This window comes from Marmota monax, unplaced genomic scaffold (assembly GCF_021218885.2).
Source record: "Marmota monax isolate L192 unplaced genomic scaffold, Marmota_monax_Labrador192_F-V1.1 WCK01_AAM20220418_F8-fsc00064, whole genome shotgun sequence".
Classification (NCBI taxonomy): domain Eukaryota; kingdom Metazoa; phylum Chordata; class Mammalia; order Rodentia; family Sciuridae; genus Marmota; species Marmota monax.
Window position 1 is genome coordinate 6,355,857 of NW_026694542.1, and position 20,631 is coordinate 6,376,487.

General features: G+C 38.5%; 2 protein-coding genes across 13 annotated transcripts in view; one reads left to right on the forward strand and one right to left on the reverse strand.

The window, feature by feature from the left end:
• The window catches only part of Utp18 (UTP18 small subunit processome component), a 36,182-nt gene extending 30,456 nt beyond the window's left edge, over positions 1 to 5,726 (reverse strand). Inside the window, exons 1-2 of the mRNA XM_046420677.2 lie at positions 5,282 to 5,726; positions 3,651 to 3,763 (exon numbers count right to left, since the gene is read on the reverse strand). Of these exons, the coding sequence (XP_046276633.1) occupies positions 3,651 to 3,763; positions 5,282 to 5,623 (455 nt within the window). The 5' untranslated portion in view covers positions 5,624 to 5,726. The remainder of the gene's footprint in view (positions 1 to 3,650; positions 3,764 to 5,281) is intronic.
• Positions 5,727 to 5,773: 47 nt separating this feature from the next.
• Mbtd1 (mbt domain containing 1) overlaps positions 5,774 to 20,631 on the forward strand; it is a 64,657-nt gene continuing 49,799 nt past the window's right edge. For 2 of the 12 annotated variants that reach the window (XM_046420663.2, XM_046420662.2), the window contains exons 1-3: positions 6,131 to 6,365; positions 6,978 to 7,039; positions 11,455 to 11,550. Coding sequence is in view for 7 of the 12 variants with exons in the window: in XM_058571499.1 (XP_058427482.1) it covers positions 15,702 to 15,704 (3 nt within the window). In the remaining 5 variants the exon portion in view is untranslated. Of the gene's footprint in view, positions 6,081 to 6,130; positions 6,402 to 6,977; positions 7,040 to 11,454; positions 11,551 to 11,698; positions 15,705 to 20,631 lie in introns of those variants that run through there. The other 10 variants (XM_058571501.1, XM_058571502.1, XM_058571499.1 and 7 more) reach the window with 10 other exon arrangements.

Below are 20,631 nucleotides of genomic sequence, written 5' to 3' on the forward strand. Positions count from 1 at the left end.
TAAGATCATTAAAAAACAACCTCCAATAGATGCATATAATACAAAATACTTACAGGAAATGCCTGTGCCACTATAATGCACCAGTTAAAAAAAAATATGGGGGAAAAAAAAAAAAGAAATGCCAGTGGCTAATAACAGAAACACTACAGGGCTGGGATTGTGGCTCAGTGGTAGAGTGCTCGCCTAGCGTGCATAAGGATCTGGGTTCGATCCTCAGCACCACATAAATGTAAAATAAAGACACTGTGTCCACCTAGAACTGAAATATTAAAAAAAAAAAAAAAATTCTCACCACAAATATCACACTGAAAAAGCTGGGAAGAAACAAAAAACAATCACTGCTTTTCAAAACGGACTTCAAGGGAAAGGAAAACTGGTATGCAGTTTGGCAGTATTAATCAAGTCTTAAAAATATCTGTGCTCTTTGATCAAGTAATTCAACATCAAAGAATATTTCTTAAGAAATTAATTTAAAACGCATAAAGTTTATTTATAAAGATGTTTATCTCAGCATTGTTATTAAAGGGAAAAGTAAGGAAATCTGTCCATCCAACAATAGGTACATAAATTACAGTTGGCTCACACAACAGGCTACAACATAGCCACTTAAAAAATGTTGATAAGGGGAAGGAAGAAAAAGGAGAGAGGTTGGGAATAGGAAAGTCAGTAGAATGAATCAGACATAACCTTCCTAGCCTTGTATGTGAATACACAACCAGGGTAACTCTGCATCATGTACAACCACAAGAATAGGATCCTAATAGGATCCTAATTACTCTTATGTATAACATTATAAAATTTGCCAAAATACATTCTACTGTCATGAGTAACTAAAAAAGAACAAAAATAATTTTTAAAAAGTTGAGAAAGGTCTTTGTGATAAGTGGGAAGAAAAACTGAAAGCATTCCCCCTAAAAACTAGAATAAGACAGGGATGCCCTCTTTCACCACTTCTATTCATTATAGTCCTTGAAACTTTAGCCAGAGCAATTAGACAGACGAAAGAAATTAAAGGGATACAAATAGGAAAGCAAGACTCAAACTAGCACTATTTGCCAACAACATGATTCTATGTTTAGAAAATCCAAAAATCTTCACCAGAAAACTTGTAGAATAAATGAATTCAGCTAAGTAGCAGTTAGATATAAAATCAATACCCATAAATCAAATGCATTTCTATACATCAATGATGAATCAACTGAAAGAGAAATTAGGAGAACTAATTTCATTCATAATAGTCTCAAAATAAATAAATAAATAAAATACTTGGAAACCAACCTAAGAAAAGAACTGAAATACCTCTACAATGAAAACTACAGAAGGAAATTGAGGAACGCCTTAAAAGATGGAAAGATCTCCCATGCTCTTGGATAGGCAAAATTAATATTATCAAAATGGCCATTCTACCAGATCTGTTATACAGATTTAATGTAATTCCTATTAAAATTCGAATGGCATTCTTCATAGAACTAGAAAAAGCAATCACGAAATTCATTTGGAAAAACAAGAGATCCAAAATAGCCAAAGCAATCCTTAGCAAGAAGAGTGAAGCAGGAGACATCACAATACCAGATCTTGAACTATACTATAGAGCAACTGTAACAAAAACAGCATGGTATTGGTACCAAAATACACAAGTAGGCCGTCGTAGAGAATAGAGGACACAGAGACAAACCCACATAAATGTGGTTATCTCATACTAAACAAGGTACCAAAAAACATACACTGGAGAAAGCCTACTTAACAGATGGTGCTGGGAAAACTAGAAATCCATATGTAACAAAATGAAATTAAATCTATCTCTTGGGCTGGGGTTATGGCTCAGCGCTCACCTCATACCTGTGAGACCCGGGGTTCAATCCTCAGCACCACATAAAAATAAATAAGTGAAATTAAAAAAAATAAATTGTGTCCAACTACAACTAAAAAATAATTTTTTTCTTTTAAATCTGTATCTCTCACCCTGCACAAAAAAAATCAACTCCAAGTGGATCAAAGACTTAGGCACTAGAACCTGTGCTTTATAGAAGAAAAAGTGGGACCAAATCTCTACCATGTCGGCTAGGAACTGACTTCCTTAACCAGACTCCTAAAGCACGAGAAGTAAAATCAAGAATCAATAAAGGGGTGGACTCAAACTAAAAAGCAAAGGAAACAATCAATAATTTAAAGAGAGAGCCTACAGAATGGGAGAAAATCTTTACCACACACACCTCAAAGCACTAATTTCTCAAAAAACACCAAATAATCACCAAAAAAACCCCAAATAAACCAACTAATAAATGTGCTAAGGAACTGAACAGCCACTTCACAAAAGAAAAAAAAATTGATCTACAAACATGAAAAAATATTCACCATCTCTAGCGATTAGAGAAATGCAAATCAAAACTATTCTAAAATTTCATCTCCCTCTAGTCAGAATGACAATTATCAAGAATACAAACAATAAGTGTTGGTAAGAATGTGGAGGGAAAAAGAAACACTCATTCATTGCTGGTGGGATTGCAAATTGGTGCAATTACTATGGAAAACAGTATGAAAATATCTCAGAAAACTCAGAATGGAACCACCATTTGACGCAGTTATCCCACTCCTCAGTGTATACCCAAAGGACTAAAATCAGCATACTACAGTGATGCAGCCACATCAATGTTTGTAGAAGCTCAATTCACAATAGCTAAACTATGGAACCAACCTAGATGCCCTTCAACAGGTAAATGGATAAAGAAAATGTGGTATACACAATAAGAACATTACTCAGCCTTAAAGATGAATGAAATTATGGCTTTTGCAGGTAAGTGGATGGAGTTGGAGAATATCATGCTAAATGAAGTAAGCCAAACCCCAAAAAACCAAAGGCTGAATATTTTCTCTGATAAGCGGATACTGATCCATATTGGGGGGAGGGTAGAAGGACTTTGGATTATGCCGAGGGGAATAAGTGGAGGGGTACCAGGATGGGAAGGACAGTGGAATGAGATGGACACCATTACCCTATATACATGTATGATTACATTACTGGTGTAACTCTGCACCATATTCAGCCAGAGGAAGGAGAAGTTGTGCTCCATTTTTGTACAATGTGTCTAAATGCATTCTACTGGCATGTATAATTAGAACAAATTTTAAAAATAATTTTTTTTTAAAAATGGGAAGAAACATTTGCCAATATGACTTTATGCACAAATAAATTATCAAAGTAAGTAGACAGTACATTTTCATCTACAAAAGTACATACTGTGTGGGCTAGCTTTCTTTTAATCCTTTACTAGGTTTCAGACACTGCACTAAAAATTTTACAGGCACTATTTAATCAGAACAGCCTCTGATAATACTTACTATAATTATGTTCATCTTAAAAATAAAAAGGCAGGTTCCAAAATTGTCCATGGTTCAATTTGGAACTGGACAATTAAGGAAGCAAGCTCAGCTCTAACTCCAAATACTGTTTTTTTTAGTTGATCTATACTGCACAAAAGACACAGAAGAGAATGCCAACACGTAGTTCTCTCTCAAAAGGACCTGGTTCTTCCAAATGTTCATCAAATCTTCACATACTCATATATTTTTAAAGAGAAAGATTTTAAAAACCTACAGAATTACTTTTGAAGTTTACAGACGAATTCTGAAAAAAAAGTTGGGCAGCTTACATTTCCTCCTCATCATCTTCTTCATCTACCCACACCGGCTGCTTCTGAGGGGGGAAAGAATCTTTTGCTTCATTCTCCACTTCCGAGTCATCAGAGTCTTCATGCAAGTGAACCTACAGAAGACAAAACACCTTCAAGCACTGGGTTTTTCTCATCCCACACTCACCCATGCCTTAAGTGATTTGAATGCTTTGTTTTTATGACCCTCTGATTAAACAATTGGAAAGAATGCTACCAAAACAAATGCAGGGGGGCAGAAGCAGAAAATAAGATCAGGGAATGACACCTCCAGCTAGACAAGCAAAGCAAGCTGGAACAGTTAAGGAAAGCAAGTGAACATGCTGACGGAAAAAGAAAAAGACTATAGCAGGCAAGAACAAAGGGTAAGTTAATAGAGGAAGAAAAGAGCAGGAGAAATGCCCAAAATACAGAAATTACAAGTCCCAAGGCAGATTAGAGTTGAAGATAATAAATATCATTTAAGTCTTATCTCATATTCTTAGGCACATTACTTGTTTCCTCTTACCCATTCTTAATCCCACCTCTTTAAAAAACATTATACCAAACCATCAAATCTAAATCTAGACCATAAAAATCCCCTTTAAATTGTTTGAGCTTTCCTCAACCCATGACAGCAATATCCCATTGACTTCTACCTGCATTACTACAGTTCAATATGCTTCAAAGCCCAACAAACCCCACCTCTGGTAGGCTGTTTCTCCTGAATGTAAAACCTTCACCAGATTTAGCACACTTCCAAGACTAGTTCTCTAGACTGCAGCAACTTCTCTCCTAAGCACTCAAAGGAGGTGGCAATCAGTAAATACTTGCTAAGTCAACAGTAATCCTTATCCTTTCTCACTTATCTAAAAGTTCAGTCCTTCATACATTTTCCTTTTCGAAGTTTTTTTTTTTCTCTTCAACACTTATCACCAAATACTTGAGTTTTACTTATCACTTCCTTATCTTCTATGCCACAAGCGCCAAGAGGGCAGGGATTTTTGCCAGTTTTGTCTATGCCTGGGAATCTCTTGGACTACAGAATTTTTAAAAAAGTAGAATGCAAATATTACAATCAACCACAGAGCGTTTGCCATCACCTGGAAGAGTATCAAAGACCTACAAATATCTGTTAAATGAATACGTGATCATTTTTAAAAGTTGATGCGCGACATGATCGCGCCGAAAGCCTGTTAAAACGCTTATTCCCAGGCTTGTGCTCACCAACGGATTCCATTATGGAATTGGAACTCCTTGAATCACTGGCAAGGAACCGGGGCAAGTGATGAGACCACCACCGCCAGCCAGACAGACAGCAGAGCTGAGCCGCCCCAAATGATCACGACTACAGTTAGCAAAACAAAAACGTGTAGAGCGCCTGCTGCATACAAGGCGCAGTGGCTCCTCCCGGGCAGAATAAGGCGTGGTCTGTGCCCGCCCAAGCTTGCAGTCCAGCGCGGGAAGGCCGGGTACGCAAAGCGGCGCCCCTCGGCGCCAGCCTTCAGGGCTCCCTCCCTCCCTCCCACCTGAGCGCTCGCCGCCGCAGGTCGCCCAGGCTCCGCCTTCAGAACCTCGCCGCCCGCCGCGCTCCCCGCCTGAGCGCGCTCGGCCCGCGCCGGGGCCTCCCTCACCCGCGGGCCCCGCAGCCGCCGCAGCAGCGCGTCCTCGTCGTCCTCGACATCACCGAAAACCAGCTCTTCCAGGCACCGCTCTACGGCCGGTTTGTCCTCCTCCAGTGTCAGGCGATTCTGCTGCCGGAGCCGTCTCTCCTCCGCCGCCGCGGCGACAGTGATCGAAACGGCTGCAGCGATCGGCTGGGCCGGCGGTGTCCGCCGAGATGAAGGGGCAGCCTTTTGGGGTGGCCCGCCCGTCCCTGCCCTGGCTTTCTGGTCTGACCTCATTTTGGTCTTCCTGTCCGGCCTCGCGCGGGCTCTCCGTTCGGGTCTCATCCGGCTCCTGCGTTCGGGCGGCATTGTTGGGTTTGAGAAGAAACGCAACCGCTCACATGGAGCTGTTCTGCGCACGCGCTCCGTCGCCTCGCAGGCTGCCACCGAGGAGTTCCTGGGGGACCGGAAGGAGCTTGCGCAGCCTCTGGCCACGTGACCAATACCACTACGTCACTCCCACTCCCCTCGCCAGCCCCTCCCCTTGTGGGAGTTCCTCCGGGAGGGCCAATCTTCCGGGTGTAGGGGGACGCGGCGTGATTGGAGTGGAAATTTTTTCTAACACAACAAATGCAACATATTGAAAGGTGCACAAGACAGCCAGAGTACAAACGGGGGTGACTGAATGAAACTTCTACTCTTCCTTCAGATCTTTTAACCACTGGACTTCACTCAAACCCCAATTACTTTTACTTCCCTTCGTTTTGGTACGGTCCTTAGAGTACGGAGCCTGCAGAGGGTCCCACGCTGGAGGAGAGAGAGGAGGGTATGTAGGGAAGTGGGCCAATCGGGGCGCGGGTCACGGCGCAGGCGCGCTGGGGAGGGAGGGCTATGCTAATGTTGTTGATATCCTGGGGCCACCCGAGTTAAAGGGGGGAAATCCGGGGGCTGCCGCAGCCGCCACCAGTCTGGGCCCAGCTGGGGGCTCCCTTTAGTCGCCGCCGTCCCGGGGAGAGGCGCCTGCCCCCAGCTCGGGGAGGGGGCGCCGCGGGCTCGGGGAGCACGGACAACCCCTACCCATGAGGCCCTGATGGAAAACACAAAGGATCTGGTGAGAGCCGAGCGCGGCAGCTGCTTTGTGTACCAGGTGGGGGGAACGCCTGCAGCTCCCCGACCCCAGGAACCCCGCAGCTCCCTGACCCCGCTCCCAGGCCTGCTTCTTCATCCCACGCCCCCTCCCCCTACCGACCGTTAAACGATTCAGGGGTTCCCCTCCCCCACCACCTCAGTCCCGGATTCGTTCGGGTTCTTTCCTCCACACTCTGGGGGAAACAAATCGAGAAGAAAGTTTTTTTTATGCCCCCCACCCCCACCCTACTCTGACTAGGGAGAAGGGCTGAATCCGACACTTACTTTTTTAGGCGTCCAGGGTGGGAGAGTGCAATGGAGACCTCACTTTTTGGGGGAGGTGGGTGTGGGGAAATATAGTTTTGGTGCTTTGCAAAAAAAGGTACCTATCCGTTTGGGGACCGGTGCCGCGAGGTATTTTGCACGTGGAGGTGGAAATATTGAAAGGGGGCGGGGTGGGCACGTGTGGGAAGGAGAGGTGGGAGGGGTGTTTGGGAAGCCGCCACCAAGGCCGCTTATTTAAAAGGGTTCCAGATCGCTGGGCTTCTAAGACTACTGCGTTCTCTTTTGTGAAATAAAAATCCTAACATTTCAGAGTCGGAAGAGACATTAGAGGTCACCCAAAGCAGCCGTCCCCTCTGCAGCCTCTGAAAAGTGGTAGGTAGTTTGGCCTCTACTAAACCCCTACAAACACTGAGTGCTCACTACTGCCCAGGAAAGCCCCTTTCGTTTTTAAGTAATTCTCATCCTTTGCCTACCCTTATTAGACCCTTCAGTCTCATTCATGTCCTGGTTAAGTTGCTCCTTTTTTTTACTTCTCAAATTTTCTCTCACATCCTCCTCACCCACCCACTGCTCATTGGCCTATATTTTGTGTGCCAGGAAAGAACAGCAGGGAAGTGGAGTGAGGGGGGGATTTGAGAAAGTGAAGGCCAGCTGAAAACTTTGCTGGGTCAATTTCAAGTGTACTGACTTACGTATCTTAAGATGGTTGATACTCTTCTGACAGGAAACTAGAGAATTGAAATCAGGATTTCATGGCCATTTTCTCTCACTAGTGCAACTTTTTAAAGTTAGAAATTTCATCATCTCTGTAGTTCTATCACAAAACACATTTGCTTATTGCCTCACTTTCCCTAAGGATGCCTAAAATTGCATCCTGGGGAAAATACTAAAGCCCTTAGAAACTTCAGCCTGGTAGAGAACTGATCAGAACTACTCTTCATCATTTTTTTTAACAGTTCTGTCTTTTATGAGATTTGAAATTTATGCAGCACTTTAATATTTGCTTGGAGTTTGCAATATTTTTAATGCTCCCTACATTAAAAAGCACCAGTATTTGTCACTCGGTAGTTCAGTTTCAAATATATATTGTTGCTCAGTCTTTTAATGTTCTTCATTTAGTGAGCTCTGTTGCCTCCAGTAGTTTTCTTGGCAAAAGAATCTTGGGGCACGTGTTTTTTTCTTCCTAATATGGTGAAGTGGGAGTCCAAACATAATGTAGAAGTAATGCATCTGGTCTCAAAGACAGCCAATAAATTTTTATCCTAAACTTCCAGGCCCCTGTTTAGAATGTTAGAGCACATTTTTTTCTTTCCTCTCTTATGACTTAGAGACTTGCTTTGCTCTAGTGTGCTTAGGCTGGTTTTTGTTTACCTCAATACCAAAGACTGTTTAGAAAGAAAATAGATTTTTTTTGCACCACATCCTCTGAATAACAAATAGCTTTTATATTTATATAGAACCCATACTCAAGGCTTGTGAATAACTTGTAAATTATAGCAAAATCTGTCTTGAGCAAGTTTCTGTTCATATGTGAAGCCATGTTTTTCAACCATACAATTTTTAACTTTGTGAACTTGGACATGTAATATTTTTTTAAAAATCTGGTCACTAAAATTTAACATGGAATTGAATACTAGATCATGAAAATATTAATAGAGCAGTATAATTGTGTCTTTAAAGTTGTAATCAATATGGAGTTCCAAGTTGTTTTCCTGCTTACTTTAAATGTGAGCTGTCATGACATAAGTTGACTAACTTTGGAACCATTTGCCCTCTAAACATACTAGACAGGAACAACTGGTTTCACTGCTGTATTTTTTATGACTAGTTATATGTTGACATTATTATCGAAGCCTTTCTGGATAGTCAGGTGCTGCTTGTAGTATTAATTTTGGAAATTAAAATGAAATAACTTATTTTAAAGTATGTTAAAGCATATAATATTGGTCAAATAAACGTAAAATCATAGTTCATGAGTGAAATTGACATATTAACCTCATAAATCTTAAACTATGGGGCTAGGGATATAGCTCAGTGCTTGCCTCACATGCACAAGGCCCTGGGTTCAATCCCTAGCACCACAAAAAATAAATAAACCTACCTTAAACGACCTACTAAGAGCCAAAAATGCTCAGTGATCTCAATGACTACCTTCTAAACTTAAAAGAATCACTATTCTTTGGTGTCTCCTTGTTTCTCACTTTTTCATTTTTAAAATCTTTACTAGATAAGATTTAACCTTTAACACTTAGAGTTCAGAGTAAGACAGTTAATATGTCTCATTAGTCTTAGATTTTCAATTCCAAGAGAGATAAAACAGAATAGGGAAAAAAAGTTCCTAAGTACTTACAATAAGCTTAACTGTGTCTTCCAACAATAGTAGTATATTAACTATCCCAGACAACTTTTTTTTTTAAGAGAGAGTTTTTTAATTTTTTTTTTTTTTTTTAGTTTTCGGTGGACACAATAAATTTTATTTTTATGTGGTGCTGAGGATCGAACCCAGCGCCTCACACATGCCAGGCAAGCGCGCTACTGCTTGAGCCACATCCCCAGCCCCAACTTTTGATTTTATGTGAAAATAACAGGTTACTTTAGTTCTTTGGTTGGGGGAGGGTACTGGATTGAACCCAGGGGTGCTTAACTACTAATCTACACCCCCAACCCCTTTGTATTTTTTATTTTGAGACAGGGTCTCACTAAGTTGCTTAAGGCCTCACTAAATTGTAGAGGCTGATCTCGAACTTGCAATCCTCCTGCCCCAGCCTCCCAAGTTGCTGGGATTACAGGTGGGTAGTGCCATGCAGTTAAGATCTTTTTTTTTTTTAATGAACATTTTTTAAGGATTTAGTTCCCATAAACTTATAATTTATTTTTTTTCTTTGCTTCAGTCAAGAAAAGGTGCCTAAAGGGGTTGTGGCTCAGCAGTGGAGTACTCGCCTGGCGTGCACGGGGCGCTGGGTTCGATCTTCAGCACCACATAAATGTAAAATAAAGATATTGTGTCCATCTAAAACTTAAAAAAATAATTATTAAAAAAAAAAGAAAAGGTGCATGAATAATAATTCCATTTGAACAAACTCTATAAATGTGAGGTAGGATGAAGTGGTGGAGTGAGGGGGCCCTGGAAAAGTAGGTTAGAGTTGTGATTCTGCCACTGTCTAGTTGCATGATAGTAGTTGAAGGTCCTGTGTCTCAGTTTTCTCATCCCAGTTGAAAAGTTGATGTATAATCAGTTAGCATTGTCCAGTAGAACTTGGTGCAGTGGTGGAAACATCCTATATTTCTGCTGTCCATATATGACTATTGAGCACTTAAAATGTAGCTAGTAAACCAAAGAACTCAATTTTTTATTGTATTAATCAGTCAATTTCAATAGCCACATGTCTGCCAAATTGAACATGCAGGTATAGAACAGTGTTTTTCAAATATAGCTAGACTTCCTCTTGGAGGCTTTTGTTAAAAATACATACTCCTCCCCTGGATATAGTAAGGTCTACAGTAGTAAGGTCTGCAGTAACATCTGAGAATTTGTTTTAAATGTATGCTTTAGAGAGCTTTATTTTTGTTTTGTTTTTCATCAGATTAGTTAAAGAAACACTGCATAAGAGATTTCTGAGCACCCTTCTAGTTCTTACTGTGGTGTTGATAACCTAGCATTTAGTATAATATAAGTGACCTCTGAACAAAGAGAGCAAACTGGGCTCTAGCTCTGGCTCTGCCACCTTCTGACCTGTGATCTCAGACAAGTTTCCTAATCTCTTTGAGCTTCCTCCTATTCCTCATCTGAAATGTGGGGTGAGAATCAGCCTTGCTTCCCTTCTGAAGTTTTCTATAAACCAGAATCCCCTCTTCTCCCTTTTCACTGGATTATCTAATTCATACTCTATTCTTATAAAACTGGTTGTATATAAAGCTCATTCATTTATTAAATCAATTGCAGCCACAGTTTGCAGTCTTAGTTGTAAAGTGGGCATAATGAGTCTTAATTTTTTTTGGATTTCTGATGCTTAGCATAACGATGTGTGTAGCTCCATAAATATTGACTGATATCATCTGTTTATTTACTTGTAGGCTTCAAAACTTTCATTGATTAGTTATAGATTATTTTATATACCAGAGAAATATCCCCTTACTTTACATATATGTGTGTAACTCAATTTTTTTTTTTAATTTTTTAGTTGTAGTTGGGCACAATATCTTTATTTTATTCATTCAATTTTTTTTTTTTTTTTTTTTTAATATGGTGCTTAGGATCAAACCCAGGGAGGCAAGTGCTCTACTGCTGAGCCACAACCCCAGCCCTGTAACTCAGTAATGTTCTATTGGTTAATGTTCAGTGATTTCGTATCTTAGTACTGGGGATAGATTGAACCCAGGGGCTATCTACCACCGAACTACCTCCCCAGTCCTTGTTATTTTGAGATAGTATCTCACTAAAATAGTTGAATCTGGCCTCAACTTGTGCTTCTCCTGCTATTAAAAGCCGGAGTAGCTGGGGTTAAAGACATGCGCCACCATGCCCAGCAGTGATTACATAGCTTTTGAGCAACCAGCTTCAAATATATTTTTAAAAGATAATCATGCTAGGGATGTTGCATGGTGGTAGAGCATTTGCCTAGCCTGCACAAGAAACTGGGTTTGGTACCCAGAGCTTTCAAAAAAAAAAACACCAAGAGAACTATTAGGTTTTTTTCATTAGCCCTGATAATAATGATCTTAAAGACCCTCTAGGCCACCATGTGTTTCATACTTAATTTTGACAAGGTCATCTTATTTTTAATTAGCTTTTCAGGTTCATACTTAAGGATTCATAACTTTCTTCTGAAGAACTGAAAGTGTCCATGTGAACTATTTTATTTTATCATACATCTTCCTGTGTGGTAAGTGGTATTTTCCTTATTTAGAAGAGAGAGAAACTGAGACCCAAGTAATTGTTGCATCCAAAGTCATGATAATGATAAAACCAGAAGTTGGATCCCAAAACAGAAATTTGGATTTATCACTGGCCAAACTGTGCTTTTCATCCAGGTGTGGAATAAGGAAGAGGCCAGCGAGAGCTTAAAAAGCACCCTCACTTCTAAGTCCAGTCATCATAGAATATCTGTTGTGAAGTTTGTGAGCTCATGCATACAATGTTCACATTTAAAGTTTGAGAAAATATACTTGTCAGATGCCATCTCACTCAATCCTGCCTGGAACATGAATCATCCTTTTGTCCAGTTATCCACAATTTTATCCACCCATTATTTACTAGCCATCTCAGTTATCAGACTATTAAGGTATTAGAGGGCTTGTGTTAAAATACCTTATGTAGGAGCCTGAAGCCATATTGATCATCTCATCATATAGGCCTTATATCATTACAAGAAAGGTGAGTATAGACTAAGTAGATATTTTGTCAGATTCCATTCATATAACTTCTATTACAGTATATTTCAATTATTCTCTTATTGTTAATCTTACTGTGCCCAATTTATAAATTATTATAGATATTCATAGAAGCTGGTAGAATTCTGGGAGGAGGAGGAGAATTAACTGGAAAAGTACATGAGGGAGATTTCTAGAATGACAGAGAAGTGCTATATCTTGATATGCATTCAAAAATATGCCTCATGTTTTTTGGGGGGGGCCAAGTTACCAGGGATTGAACTCAGGGGCACTCAACCACTGAGCCACATCCCCAGCCCTATTTTGTATTTTATTTAGAGACAGGGCCTCATTGAGTTGCTTAGCACCTCACTTTTGCTGGTGTTGACTTTGAACTTGCGATCCTCCTGTCTTAGCCTCCCAAACTGCTGGGATTATAGACTTGTGCCACCATGCCCAGCATGCCTCAGTTTTGAAAAACTTAACCGGTAAGTAAAAGAGAAATGCAAACAAACTGCAGTTTCTTATAAACAATGATTAAAATACTAAGCAACATAAACTGTACAATATATTTATTGTATAGTGAGAAGAAAATTCATAGCCCTATATTAATGAATATGCTTGTCTCAGAAGCAAAAAGAACCAAAAAAAGCCAAAAGAAAACACACACACACACACACACAAAAAAAAAAAAGAAAAGTAGAAATTAATGAGTTAGGGGCTGGGGTTAAAGCTCAGTGATAGAGTACCTGTCTAGCACATGTGAGGCACTAGGTTCAATCCTCAGCACCACATAAAAAATAAATGAATAAACAAAGGTATTGTATCCATCTGCAAATAAAAGAAATTAATGAGTTTACCAAAAAAAAAAAACTATACATCCAATTAATGAATCAATTCTGGGCCTTTAGGGGAAAATTTGCAAGACAGATAAACCATTAACTAATTTAAGATGAGAAAAAGAACAATAGATAGACCAAGGGGAATTCTGCCTGGGACATCACATCTTCCCAGTGCTACATGACTACAGAAAATCGAAGAGGAAATTGTGATTATTTTTAGAAATAATACTGATTTCTAAACCTTTGATGGAGGTAATGCAAAGAAATGAAAACTACAGATAATAGTTAAGAATATCACTGTAAAATTCTAACTATTACGCAGTCTCTCGCACCACATTAACTCATTGTGTCCCAGATGTGGAACACCTTTAAAAACTTAAATTGAGCAACAAATATACCACTAAGGGTAACTGAAATAATATGTGAATGTTATGTTCACAGAATTAAAAACTTGTGACTTAATGAATTGTGTAAAAACATCTTGGTGAAGCTTATACTAGAAATACAAAGATAATTTAGTGTTTGGGAACCTACATAATTTACTATATTAATAGTTCTGAACAGAAAGATTATAGATCTTGAAAAGGCCTGAGGCAAAATTTTAACACCTAACCGAAAGTTTTGAGAAAACAGGAGTGGATAAATACTTCTTTATTTAACATGACTTTATTTTCACAAATAAGCACCTCAGTCCTAAAGCCAGCATTTTAATAAGAAACACAGTAACAAAGTAAGGGTGACTCTTTTCTACACTATTTAGACTAGAACTCTGAGTCCATACATGCAGGATGGAGAAAACAAGTCAGGCATAATACTGGAAAAAGAAAAAATAAAGTTTCTTTGTTGGTGACATGATTGTTTTTATGAAAAGCCATAGAAAATCAATGGCCAAACTATCTCAAGACAATTTGAGAATCTTAAATAATAAATGTCCATGTAGTGCAGAAATAACCAGTTAAGACAATACAACAACCAGGCATGGTGGTGCACACCTATAATCCAAGCTAATCAGTAATTTGAGGCCGGAGGATCTCAAGCTCGAGGCCAGCCTTGGCAACATAGTGAGACCCTGTCTCAAAAAAATAAAATGACAAAAAACTAGCTCAGTGGTAGAGTGACCCTGGGTTCAATCCCCAAAACTGCAAAAAAGGAAGGAAAATAGAAAAGGTGGTACCACAAAAAGAAAATCACACTTATAATAGGAACAACAAAATACTTAAAATTCTTAAGGATGTGCTTTAACGAGAATTGTTTTAAAAGCTATGTGAAGCTTGGGGTCTGGGGTTGTAGAGCACTTGTTTAGCATGTGTGAGGCACTAAGTTCGATCCTCAGCACCACATAAAAAATAAAGTTATTATGTCCATCTACAACTAAAAAAAAAAAATTTTTTTTTTTTTTAAATAAAACACTATGTGAACCAAACTATAAAGCATTCCTAAAAGACAAGTTAAGCCAGGCACGGTGACACACGCCTATAATCCTAGCAGCTGAAGAGGCTGAAACAGGAGGACCACAAGTTCCAGACCAACCTCAGCAACTCAGTATGGGCCCTATCTCAGATTTTAAAAAGGCGGGATCTGGGGTTGTTGGCTCAGTGGTTAAGCAACCCTGGGTTCAATCCCCAGTACCAAAAAGAAAACACAAGATAAATTTGAACAAAGGGAAAAGCATCCATTGTTCTTGTTTAAGACATCTCAATATCATCTAGTTGTCACATCTTTCTAAGTTAATTGATAAATTTGATTAAATCCCAATATAAATTTTTTGGTATAGAGTTGAACTAGTTAATACAAGAAGTTCATCTGGAAAAAGAAACATGCAAGAATATGGAAACATTAAAAGAGCTCTTTGAAGTGGATCTAGCTCCAGCAGGTATAAAAATATCCTGGAAAGCCTGTAATTATAAAAGCTAGGAAATGGCACGTGACTAGACAAACAAAAAAGCCCTGCACCACCTAATCTTTTAGTCAACAAGGAACCACATGTACAATAGTGGTACCATAAGATTATAACGGTGCTGAAATTTTCCTGTTGCTTATGACATTATAGTAGCCACTATAATGTGGTAGCACAATGTACTACGTGTTTGTGTTGATGCTGGTGTAAACAAACCTACTGTATTCTAGTGCTTTAAAAGTATATCACACACAGTTATGTACACTACATAATGCTTAATAATAAATGCCTGTGACTGGTTTATGTGTTTACTATGCTTTTTATCATTATTTCAAAGTGTACATGTTATTTTTTTAAGTTCGCTGTTAAACAGTATTCCATGTTATATCAACAGTAGCCTCATAAATCTCATGTTCACTGCATCTTTCCATCATGCCATTTTCTCTTCTACTTGATTTAGTCACATGTTGTTTTGCTCATCGTGGCCCCTAAGCATACAAAATCCATTGCTCATATTGCCACTGTGAGGCCACATGGAGGGACTGACTTGAAAATGAAACAAGTGATTAAGCACTACAAAGGTGGAAAATCAGTGATGGTTATTGCTCGCCAGTCAGGCATGTCCCATTCCTCCATAGCCATGAGCTTGAAGAACAAGAACAAAGAAGGATCTGCTTCATTGAAGGCAATAAGACTACAATTCAAGAAGGGTCTATGTCTGATGTGCAGGTACTTCTAATGACCTGGATTGAAGACCAAACACAGAAGCATATTCCTCTCAGTACCATGATGGTCATGGCCAAGGCAAAAAGTTGGTGATGATGAAAGAAAAGGCTGGACCTGACCACAGTGTTGAATTTACTACTAGCTTTGAGTGGCTGAAATGATTCAGAAATCATTAGTTCATTGCATTATGTGAAAGTGAATGGTGAGTGCTGATGTGAAAACAGCTGAAGAACTTGTGGAAACTAGGCTGATTGGGGGAAATAATTATTTGTCAGAGCACTCTAACAGCATAGGCTATATAATATAGCCTAATGTGTAGTAGGCATAGTTTCTGGGTTTGTGTAAGTGCATTTTATGTTTAACCAACAGCAGAATCATTCAGTGTTAGATTTCTTGAAACATGTTCCTGAAATTAATTGACATGTGGCTATAGTATAAGATCCAGAAGTGGACAAAACTACATAGGGATACCTAATACTTAAAGTGGTATTTCAAACCAGAGGTAAAGGTGGACATTCTAATAAAAGATATTTTAGCAACTACCTAGCTATTTGGTGGTGAGGGGGTGGATATTAGGCCCATTTTTCACACCATACACAAGAATAAACTCCAAATGGGTCAGAATCTAAATATAAAACTGTATAAATGCCAGAAGGAAATGTGGGTAAATTTTTCTATATCATGATTTAAGAAATTCTTTTCTAATTGATTCATAATTAAGATGCAATGAAAGACTATACTGGTTGCCCTAGGGATATAGCTCAATGGTAGAGTGCATGCTTCAAATGCATAGGTCCTGCGTTTGATTCTTAGCATCAAAAAAGAAAAAAATACTGGTAAATTTTAATACATTAAAAAAAATAATTTTAGCCAAAAAAACTTCATGTGCAGAATCATAATTTGCCATAAATACAGAGAAGAGTGAATTTCTGAGTACAAACAACTGAAATAAATCATGACTAAAAACCTTAAGGAAAAAGCACAAAAAGATCAGAACAGACAAATCCCACGTGTGCAAAAGAAGATACAAAAAAAGACAAACTATGCAAGACTGAGCACTGAGTTTAAAGAGTTGGTCTTTAATATCAACTCCCCACTAAAAACGAGAGTTTCTTGGAAAAATGAATTTCAGGGTTGGAACAGCATAGGTAAAAAGAAAATTGAGCGTGAAACATGTTTTTGTGCCAGAAAGGAAGTACTCAAAAATTGTCAGGAGCTTGTGAAAAAGAACCAGTTTGGGGAGATCCTAGCAGCCAAACCTGGGATGATATGAGCCCCCAGATAAGGACAATGATGAATTGTTGGGGGAAAATAGGAATTAATTCATACTGGTAATTAATAGGTAAGCAGATGAAGTGAGAGTAAGATTTCTTGATGACTGACTGGTGTAGCGCTGCAGTTGGGAAGTCATTTTAGCAGCCATCATGATAGAGTTTGGTTTGGCAAGGATTATCATTACATAGTAAATTAAGGGTGGGAGTGGGATTTTAATGAGAAGCAATATATGCATATTTTAATCATGACCCAGGCCTGCTTATTAACTGCAAGGAGAAATTAGGTGAATATACAGTGGGAAAAACTGCATGAGACCTTGGGCATCTTATGCCTCAGTTCAACATCCTGAGACGGATACAACATTGTTTATGCAGTATTGTGGGAATACATAACACGAATCTAGTGAGGGAAGGTCAGATGAACCCCCCAAGATTAAAAGGGGGCAACTCTGCATTCTTCAAAATTAACCTTTCAATTTAAAAAGATAAATACAATGTGATCCTGGACTGGAAGGAAGAAATGCAGATAATGTTGTGGATTCAGTTTGTAATAAGGATGGTAAATTAGAGAATTATGTTTAACATTAATTCAAATTAATGTTGTATTTTCTCAAACTGATAACTGTGCTATAGTTAGTTATGAGAGAAAGTTTTTAATCCTAGGAAATGCATAGAGTTTAAATGATTTAGAAAACTAGAGAGAGCCAACCAGTTGGGTCCAACGTTAACAACTGGTGAGTCTGTGGGTGCAAGGGTTCAGTGTTTCTGAAAGCATGATGTTATTTCCAAATAGGAATTTTAAAAAGAAAAAACTGCATTAATGTGCCATTTTTCACCTGTCGTTTTGGCATATATTAAAAGACAAAGAGTATTTTCCATTAGGTTTTGAGAAGCAAGCACTCTCAATTTGCTGGTGCAAGTATAACTAGTAACTTTTCTTTGGAGAAATTTGTCAGTGTCTAACATAGGTATACACACATACATGTATCCTACTTCTGAGAATAAATCCTGGAGGAGTACTTCACTAATATAAAAATACATATGCATAACTTTATTGTAGCATATTTGTAATTGCAAAAACTTGAAAACTAGATGCTTTTGCACTGAAATGGAGTTATTTTTATTCTAAGAGGAGATTATAGTATTTGATCTTTCGTGTAAGAAAGGAAAATTAAAAAGCATGTATGTATCCATTTACCTTTGGAAAGAGTATACCTACAAAAAGCATAAACCAGAAAGCAATAAAGTTGATTACACAGAAGGAAACTGATCTTCCAGGTAGAAAATGAAATATAATTCAATGAAGGAGTTTAAAAACTAAAAGCAAGCCAAACAATTAGAAAATACTAACATAACCACTATGGAAGGAGAAATAATTCAAATAACTCTTAAGTTGGCACCCAGCCCCTTGATCTGGGGAGAAAGGGCTGCAAAGAAATTATGAACTTTTAATTTTGTATGTAATATAGTTCTTCTTTTGCTATTTAAGTATATAAAAGGATTGAGCAAATGAGTACATTGAGTTTGTTGAGGAACAAGAGTTTTCACTGTAGAAGAGACAAATAGGGAGTGTGAATAGGTTTTAAAAAGGAAAAAACCTGTGGGGGAGATTGAAATTGTGGTTATAGGTAGAAGTTCCCAATATTCTAAAATACTTGTACATGCATTTGTCACATACAAGTGTGTGCATATTCTTAATTCTCTCAACTGAAAGGGCCCTGAAGCAGAGAAATCCCAATGGCAATGAACAAATTGGACACCTACATGTTTATGTCTAATACAATAATAATCTAATAAAAGAAACTAAGGCTGTTTGGAGAAGTATTTGATTCCAGCTCAGAGAGAGTTGAGTTTATGATAAGTCTGAAATACCTTGTTATGCCGGGAAGTAAGGAGTTACTCCAAATGTGTCTAAATAACCTCATCTTGAAAGAGCTCCCACTCACCCAGTCTGTGACAGTTTGAACCATTGAGTAATTAAGAACAATAATAAATAATAAGCCATTGGAAAGTAGTAATCTCTGAGTTGATATCCATAGTAAATAGTAAGTGATAAGGTCCCTTAGAGAAGATGCCAAATGATGAACATGAAATGCTGGGGGTGGAAAATAATCACAGTTAAGGACTACTTGCACAATGATCATTGGGTGTTAAATCCAAAGTAATATTTTGATGATTAGAATATTTGTATGTTTAAGTGTTTCCCCATAGATAACATTTTCCTCTTATTTTCTGTTAAATAAGCTAAATAGTCTTGAAACCAGACCAAACCTAGAGCAGGTCATTAAAATTAACATCACCAGTAAGGACAGATAGCCATCCTGCTTCTGGAGTTGATACCCTGAGAAAAACAGCACTAGTTATGTAAACAGCTGGTTGATATGCAACATCAATTAATGAGAAAATCTCAAGTAAACCCAAAATAAAGAAATTTTTACTTTTGAGATAAGTGAAATCTGCAGAATTCCAGTTTATGTAAGATAATCTTTCAAGTAGGGAGGTCATAACACCCACTCCTGAAGTGGGGGCTGTACCACAGCACTTCCTTCCCAAGAGTTCAATATGGGAAAAGTTAAGAAACACTTTATTGCAGGGCATAGTGGCACATGCCTGTAATCCTAGTAGTTCGGGAGGATGAGGATTGTGGATCACAAGTTCAAAGCCAGCCTCAGCAATGTAGGCCCTGTCTCAAAAAGGGCTGAGGATGTGGCTCAGTGGTTAAGCACCCCTGTGTTCAATTCCCAATTACCCCCTCCCCACACAAAAATCACTTTACATGGAGAAATTTGACAGTGCCTCAACCAGATGATCAAACATCAACACTAATAAGTCATGTTGATAGTATTTATGTAACATAAATGGCACTGATGTGAGTAACTTACCTTCCAACACAACTTCAGCCTGATCATGAGAACAAATCTCAGTGGAGAGGTGTTAAACAAATTACCTAAGCAGTACTCCTCAGAACTCTCAAGATATCCAAAAAGAATTTTTTTTTAAATCCACAATAACTTTAGGACAATTTATGCCTGAAGACTTATGGCAACTATATGTAATACAGAATCTTGGAATCGAAAGAACATTAGGTGAAGATGAAAGAAATCTGAAGTAAGTGTAGAGTGTTTAAGGATAACGTGTCAATGTTGATTATTTGCAACAAATGCACAATACTAAGATTTAATAATAGTAGAAGTGGATGTTTAAACCTGCTGTATTTTCAGTTTTTCTAACTTCTGAAAAATAGCTCCTTTAAGGGAGGGAACTATGTTCTTAAAAATATGTTAAGTGTTAAGAAAGACAAAATTATCCTTCTAGATTCAAACTTAAGATTGTCATGACAAATGGAATGTTTGATCTTGGACTAGAGGGGGGAAAAATCCACACATTGAGTCATCAACAGAATGTGAGTGGTAGATTAGATTAAAGTATTGGGTTAATTTTGTAATTTCTTGATCATTATTGCTATGCTGATACCATATAAGAGGATATCATTATTAGGAAAGGCACATTGCAATGTAGGGCAGTATTTCCCAACCAGGGTGGTTTTACCTCCTACAAGACGTGGTAGCTCCTGGAGGCTTTTAGGGTTGTCACAGGGTGAATGGGGGAATATTACTGCCAGAAATGGTACTAAACATACTAAATACAATGCACCATGTAAGTTCTCTGGCCCAAAATGCCAGTATAAGGTTGAGAAACCCTGAGCTATGCTTCCAGCCCTGATTTAGAGGTAAGTGGACTTTGAAGCATGTAAGCTTTTCACAAATAGCTGGGGGTTGGGGGGAAGTTGTATATAGAGAGAAATAAATGGGTCAGAATGCTAATAATTGATCAATCAGGTTAATGATATCAAGT